The sequence below is a fragment of the Lupinus angustifolius genome, chromosome LG08 (genome assembly GCF_001865875.1).
Source record: "Lupinus angustifolius cultivar Tanjil chromosome LG08, LupAngTanjil_v1.0, whole genome shotgun sequence".
Taxonomy (NCBI): Eukaryota; Viridiplantae; Streptophyta; class Magnoliopsida; order Fabales; family Fabaceae; genus Lupinus; species Lupinus angustifolius.
Window position 1 is genome coordinate 18261572 of NC_032016.1, and position 7652 is coordinate 18269223.

The following is a 7652-nucleotide window of genomic DNA, read 5'->3' on the forward strand; positions in this document are numbered from 1 at the left end:
AGTAGATTGGGTATACCCAACTACAGATTTAGGAATGTTTAACTTGATTCCTTTATGTATGTTCCTCCTTATTAATATATATCGGGTGTAGTTACACCTTTGTTTAAAAAAATTACAAGATTAGTGCAATAAATTATCAAAGTTAGCATTTAAAATCAAAAGGTTTTCAATTATCCTTATAAATTAAGGTAATTTTCATACCTAACAGGCAACCAAAGATATGCCCTCATACCACATGACAGATAGAGACATATGGAAGTGCATTAGACCTTCTTCAGTTACATGACAGTCGTGGATGTTTCATCCAACATATTTTTCCTCTTTCATTCATCTTACATCATATTTCTTTGTTCAATTTCATCAAATCTCATGCTCAAACATCTTTCAACTTTTTTATTAGTAAATCTTTTCTAACATTTTCATCTCCCTTCGGTCACTCTTTTTACGTTTTGTCACAAATCCTCACAACTTCTTCATGTTTAATTTTTCATAAATAATTTTCACAAAGTAAAGTACTCATTGGTAGGCTTCAATAGAATAAAAGGACAGGTTGGGATTAATGATCATTTATTCCAAAAACAAAAGTATTCTCTATTCACTATTAATTTGTATCAATCCCTTTATGGGTTTGAATTTTTCAAGCATTAGATGCAAATCATGTATTAACTAATAACAAATAACTTCGGTAACATCTACCATATATGCAACCTCACTAGTTTCAATATTTATAGCGTTGACATCCTTAGAGGTGTATATAAGTTTGCGAATATGTTCATCATAGTAAAGGAGCATAGCATAAATTATTAAATTTCTAGTAATAGCGAACAACGGCAGCATTTTATTAAATTATCATCTGTTTACTATTTATGAAAAGACATCATCATATTCTAAGGTTCCCTCTCAGACAGTGAATGGAAACCTTTAAGCAATTGTTACATTCCCAAGGGATCTCCCAGTTGCCTTGCCACATAGAAGAGCATTCGTTGGAATAGGATATTCATCTCTGACTGAGGTCGATGTTGTATACACACGTAAATAAAGTTGTTGACCAAGGTATTGGCGTGCCCAAAATTCAGACCTTAAGTTCCACATTCCCACATTATCTAGGGCAAAATATACTGCAGTCCAAGACTTAGGATATACCTGCATAAGTCAAGATTATCAAATATCTAAATCTAGTCCCAACTACTTATCTTATATTGTGGGCAGGGAAGTTAAAATTGAGATCCTACTTTATATGATTGAATGAAGAGTCAAAAATAGTAAATGTAGGATTATAACACATTTCGTAATATCCTACTTATTAATATATATATACACATAAATTTATATATATATATATATAAGATTTTAAATAGATAAAATAGTATCCATCCAATACAGAGAATTTATTCAATATTATTTTTCTCCTAGATAATTATATATTTCACTATAGCTAATATGATTCATTCAATAGATTAGAGATTAGATACTTTTATATTAATAAAAATACTTAATTCATAAAAGAAATAAAAAAAAGATTAGATACTTATAAACAAAGATACCTCCTTACTATACCAAAAAAACACACCTCCTTATTTTACCAATAAAAATAGGTCTCCTTATTGTATCAAAAAACAGCTTATTGTACCCAAAAAATAAGCCTCTTTATTGTACAAAGAAATAGATCTTTTTATTGTACAAAAAAATGGTCTCCTTAAACAAACAAAAATAAATGGGCCTTACACGTTTCATTATAATAAAAAAATTGATCAAACCCTAAAAGCAGTTGTCTCCTTCATTTTAACAAAATATAAAGAATAAAAAATAAACAAAACAAAGATACAGTAAACCTAAAAAATGGAAAGTGGAGATAGAGAGAAAACAAAGAAGGGAAAGAAAAGAAGGTTTGATCGGTAGAGGAGATAAGAAAACATAGGAGAAAAGAATCAGAAGGCTCGTCGAATTCATTGATCCTACACTCCAACACGATGATTTCACCCTATTCTACCGAGGTCAAGCACGAGCTAGCTGAGACCGAGCACATGCTAGCTCTTGAGGATAATAAAATTGTATGATCTCACTCACGATTTTAACTACCGAATTACGAGAAACATATAAAATATAGATATGTCATGAGCACATCCTCTGTTCTGATATATGTATCATTTTTAATTCTTATTGATAAGAAAATATAAAATTAATTTATATTTTATTTTTCTAACCAATAAAAATCAAATGATATATATAGTAGTACAAACTTTGGGACATGTGATGTGACTCTCCTGAAGGCCTGCGAATATGGCTTATTCTCACCTGAGTGGTGCATCGAGGAATTGCATCTTGAAGATTGTATTTCTTCCTACTATCGGTTGTCCATTGTCCTCCTTCCATACTGCATATATATAATAGAAATATTTAATTTCCTTAATAAAAAAATAGGAACATAAGTATCAACAACGTTTATTATTTAAGAAAAAAAATTCTAAATCATATTTTTACAATAAATCTTATAATTACTTAATAAAAAATATTAATTACTCGTGTTCACAAAATATTAAAAGGGAAATTATAATATCCGCTCATGATATATAACTAAATTATACTAAGTATTCCCTTAATATCAAAATCCACACTCACTTCCTTAAACAAGATTAGTAAATTGTAATCATCTCGTTCAAGAGAGGTTCCTGTAATGACTAAGCATAAATGAATGTGAGTGTAACTTTTTGAACCAAAAGAAATATCAAGGATAATTAAATTAAATTTCAAATCATTTTAATTTCCCTGAGAATTGAAATTTTGAATTATTCATTTAATATATGTATTAAATGTCCATATATTTCAGTGTGATTTATTGCCATGTAAATTCGTTTGTGAAGAATGTTATCCTAGAAATATAGAGTATTATTTCACACAAACATGATATATTAATAATTATTGCATCAAAATTAAACATGTTAGTAATATATAGTTTTAAGGAATAGAACAAAATTAGTGTATAGAATACTCAACAAGTAATAATGTTAAGCATTGAGGATGATATGTAGTAGTGTGCTTACCCAACAACAAAGAAAGAGTACCCATCAAGGTGATAGCTCTGAATAATATCTTCATTATTTTGGAAGACAATCTCAATAAATGCTTTATAGTCAGTTTGCAATACAGAAGTGTCAAAGTAAATGTTACCACCAGTAGGTTTGTCTTGTATACTACCAGGACGGAAAACTCCTTCGATTTTGAAGTGGTCGGCAAGTTTAAGAGGAGTGTCAGGGGCAACATAGGACACACTATTGATTGCATATATTTGCTTTCCATTCACAGTTCCTTGAGAGTTTGAGAGTATGATGGTTCTGCTTATGTTTATTTGACCGTAATGATATGTGCCTTGTGGGTTTGGCCTTGGTCCACTTGCTGTCAAGTTAGTCCTGTTTTTTAAGAAAATTGAGTATAAAATTCAGTTGATCCATCTCTTCGTAATAATTATTTCATATGCAGAGTGAGCTACATTTCATATGATTGAATGAATAAAATAGTAAAACGTTGGGATGTTGTTTATAAGATAAATGAGGAAATAAAAAAAGCTTCAAGGTAAAAAAAATGAGTGCATAATACATTTGAGTTGAACCATAAAATTATTATATCTAATAGTGATTGCAAAGGAAGTAAACATTTTACTCGGGGAGTACTTCACCATATAATTTTCTCTAAATACCATATAATTATCATGTAGGTCTAAAAAAAAATGTGTTCACAATGTAAGATTTTTTTTACATTATCATTGTATAATTCATCATTCATATTTAATCATAATTAAAACTTGTAGGAATACTAATATAAATGAATGGTATATTACACTCTCCTTTGTGTTAATATAAATCATTTGACCTTAAAGACCTGTTATTAAGTTTTTTTGGGTACAAGAGTATATTCTTACCTTTCTTGAATAAGGAATTAATCTCTTTCTCTCAACAAGTGTAACTTCCGGGAGAACTGTTTTATATGGTGTATGAGGAAAAAGTTGTTATTCTTTCAATGTCAATAAAATACCTGATGGAGCGTGCCTGACCCAAGGAGAAGTTAATGTCGGTGGTGGGTCCAGCAGGGGGTGGGCCTGATACTGGGCTCTTAGAGTTGCTGTAATGAAGAATTCCAGTGGTAGTGAGAACTTGAGATGTGAATCTACTTGAAACCACAATGTAATAGTCCTTATCAGGTTGATCAGCTGTTACTAGAACTGAATATGACTGACCCACGTGAACATCAAGAGAGGTCAAAGTAGTTTGAACAGTGTGTGTTCCTTCCACTTCTACTAGTGTCATTGTGTGGTCTTGGATGCGAAAGTTGAGGGAATTTTGTAACCCCACATTTGATATTCTCATTCTGTAAGTCTTTCCTGAGATGAGGATGATAAGGGTTAAAATAGAACATATGTTGTATGCACAATATCTGAGTTTTGTACTTTCAGGATCTAGCCATCTAGGTAACTTTCGGGTACTACCATTTTGCTTAACTACAAGTAAAGATGGTTCTTGAAGCATAAAATGATTTACATATTTGATAGGGCATGCATACCTTTTACCACATTGAAAGATGCTCCGTTAGGGCCATGACCATTAATGAGTATTCCATCAGGGAAACTTAGGATCTTACCGCTATCAAGTTGGTGCCTCAAATCCTGTGAAATGATAATGAAACAAATTCGTTATAATTTATCAAATTATAGTTTAAGTATAAGGGGAATATGACTGAAAAGTAATATACCTTGTGGTTGGTCTTGTACCAATCTCCAATGAGGACAGTGTAATCATCAGCAGGCTTAGGGAAGGGGACAGGAATTAGAGGCCTGCTGAGGATTCTGATGCCTCCAAAAGCTCCAGCTGCTTTATGAAAAGCCAGTGATGGGAAATAGTAAAAGCTTCCAATCTGATCCTTCACTTGAAGTTTGTATGTGAAGTTCTTCCCTGGTGGGATGGGGCATGTTGTTCCAAATACCCCATCTTCATATGAGTTCCTTCTCTGCTGGATCCCGCTCCTATTATATCGAAACGATGTTCTTCAATGATATGAAAATCAGACTGATCATCCAACTCTTAGAATATTTGGTTATTAGTCTATTGATTAAACTAATGAGTCATTAGTTCAACTGTTGACTCACCAAACACATAAATATGCATTGATAGTAGATAATTAATATTTTGAGGTTGATATAAATTATTCCAAATATATAAAGACTAAAAGTCTAAAATAATAATAATAAGACTTATACAAGTAAGATGAATAAAAATAAAAATAAAAATATAATTTATTTCACCTCATGACATTATAATTAGGGATGAAAATTAAAACTGAACTTGTGGGTCCAAATATAACTCGAATTTAATGGGGAAAATCTGACGTAATTTGGAATTCAAGTTTTATCCGAATTTAACTTTTGGTTTGGATTTGGTAGAGTTGATATCCTATTCTGAACCCGATTAATATATATAAAATTACAAAATTACATATAAATACATGTATAAAACCTTTATATATAATATATAGAAATATATGTTTCAGATGAGTTCCCATCGGGTTCAGGTTACCTAAAACCCGACGGGTTCGAGATGATATTATAATTTTCAACTCCGCTCAATTTAGATTTGGTTCGGTTTTTGGATTTCGGATTCGGGGTTAGATAAGCACAAACATAACTCCGCCCCACTCCTTTACCATTCTTAATAGTAATTGTTTAGAGCATGAATGTGAATATTGGTGTTGACTAGATATAGATTTTAGGTTTATAACTAATGATGTTAGTTTTTTTTTATGCTAAGAATAGAACAACAATATAAGTAAAGAAAGAGCATACCATGATATAAGAAAAGGTTCATCCAAGTTGTTGAAGACATTAATGATAAGATTGTCGTTAGTAACAGAGTTAATATCTGGACCTGGAAATTGTCCATTAATAAGTATTCCCTGTATCACAAAATAAACAAAACAAGTAGACCAACTTATGTTTCTTTCACGCTGAATAAAAACTGAAATAAAAAACATTTATAATAACATTGTATAGTAGTAATAGACATTTTGATATTAAGATATGAGAAATAATACTTGTTGGCGAACACCAAGTGGAGAAATGTCTCCATATGAAACTTTCCAGTCGAAGAACTTGTACGGATCTTCAGCACTAGTAATGGCAAACAGAGAAACAATAATGCATAAACAAAGAGCGCTAACTGCAGCTATGTTGAGCTCCATTATCGCTGGGTTTTTATTGGTTTTTCTGGAGAGAGAGTGAGGGCTTAAAAGGAGAAGAGAAAGTGGTAAGGAGCAGTTAGGAATAAGCACATATTTATATAAGATCCAGAAGAGAGGAGGAACTATATATGAAGGGATGAATGTAGCAGTGAGGGGTAAATTGAATGGGACGTAAAGTTGGAGTGAATCTGTATATAGAACACCAGTGATTAGCACTACTACCTGTTCTGATATATAATACTACATAACGGATGAAGATCACCTCTTATTTCTTATTACTTTTTACTTTTAAATTTTTTATTTTATTATATATTAATATATGATTGGTTTAGAACAGTGAATGATATATCATTTGAAACAAGTGATCTTCTTCTCTAATGAACAACTATCTATGTTCATGTTTTTTTAACCAAACAGATTTTAATAAGTAGTACAAAAAAATGATATTTTTAAAAAATTCTTTTTATTTATATATTAATATCTGATTAGTTCGGGAAATGGAATTAAACAGCATTAATACAAATGGTCTATGTTGGATGCTATGCTAATTATAAAAATATCTCACTCATGATAGACATCCTATTGATATTCATATATTTGTAAAATAATTAAATATTTTATATATCACATTTTTTTACTAATTTAAAATTATATAATATATATTTTATTATTTATCATAATGAGTTAGTGATTAAATTATAATGATAAACTTATTATATACATATGTTATTACTCATCTAATAACTATTTTATATATATTGATTATCGTAAAACATTTTTTACAAGAAAGGAGATATGGGATATGAGATAAGGGATGACAACGAGTCTGGACATGTATGATTGTGTTTGTTTGTTCTCAAATCCATAATATTTGTAGGGACTCGTGTGGGTGATGAATATTCATGGTTATCTAATGATTTTTTATTTTAATTATATATTTATATATATACTTTGTAATAAACATTATGTAAAAGTTATTATCAAATGAATAAAAAGATACTTATATAATAAATTTATGATCATAGTTAAATAAATATAATTTATTATAAAATAATAAAATATATAATATAATATTAAAATAATAACAAAAATTACTTAAAAAGTAAATTTATAAAGATGTGACTACTCACGGGACGAGTATCATAAAACTTATTTTCAATCATAAACTATTATTACGAGGACACATTTGTATATATATATATATATATATTTAAATGAGGTCTACAGATCGAGTTTTTTTGTGTCATCCGTATGATAAGCTGAAATTTATGTCCAATATATAGTCTAACTCATGAAACTAAGTAAGAACCAAATACCTTTTATCTTCTAACATTGTGGACTTCTATGCGAACATATTATTATTTTTATAATGCATTATTGATAGCTAAACTTGTATTTTTTGATCAAATATGGGAACATAAATTATA

General features: G+C 29.8%; 1 protein-coding gene across 1 annotated transcript; it reads right to left on the reverse strand.

Annotated features, from left to right (window-relative positions):
- LOC109353717 (L-ascorbate oxidase homolog) lies at positions 724 to 6407 on the reverse strand. Its single transcript, XM_019596078.1, has 8 exons — positions 6079 to 6407; positions 5831 to 5940; positions 4744 to 5014; positions 4555 to 4657; positions 4030 to 4375; positions 3042 to 3407; positions 2296 to 2374; positions 724 to 1143 (listed from the first exon to the last, which is right to left on the reverse strand). The coding sequence occupies exons 1-8, from the start codon at positions 6223 to 6225 to the stop codon at positions 922 to 924; spliced, it is 1644 nt and encodes a 547-aa protein (XP_019451623.1). The 5' UTR covers positions 6226 to 6407; the 3' UTR covers positions 724 to 921.

Bases quoted from the DNA above. Each gene is read 5' to 3' on its own strand.
- LOC109353717 (XM_019596078.1), bottom strand. From the start codon at position 6,225: ATGGAGCTCAACATAGCTGCAGTTAGCGCTCTTTGTTTATGCATTATT. The intron at 5,941-6,078 runs GTATTATTTCTC...TTTGTGATACAG, and splicing joins CACTTGGTGTTCGCCAACAA to GGAATACTTATTAATGGACA. The intron at 4,658-4,743 runs GTATATTACTTT...ATCATTTCACAG, and splicing joins GGTACAAGACCAACCACAAG to GATTTGAGGCACCAACTTGA.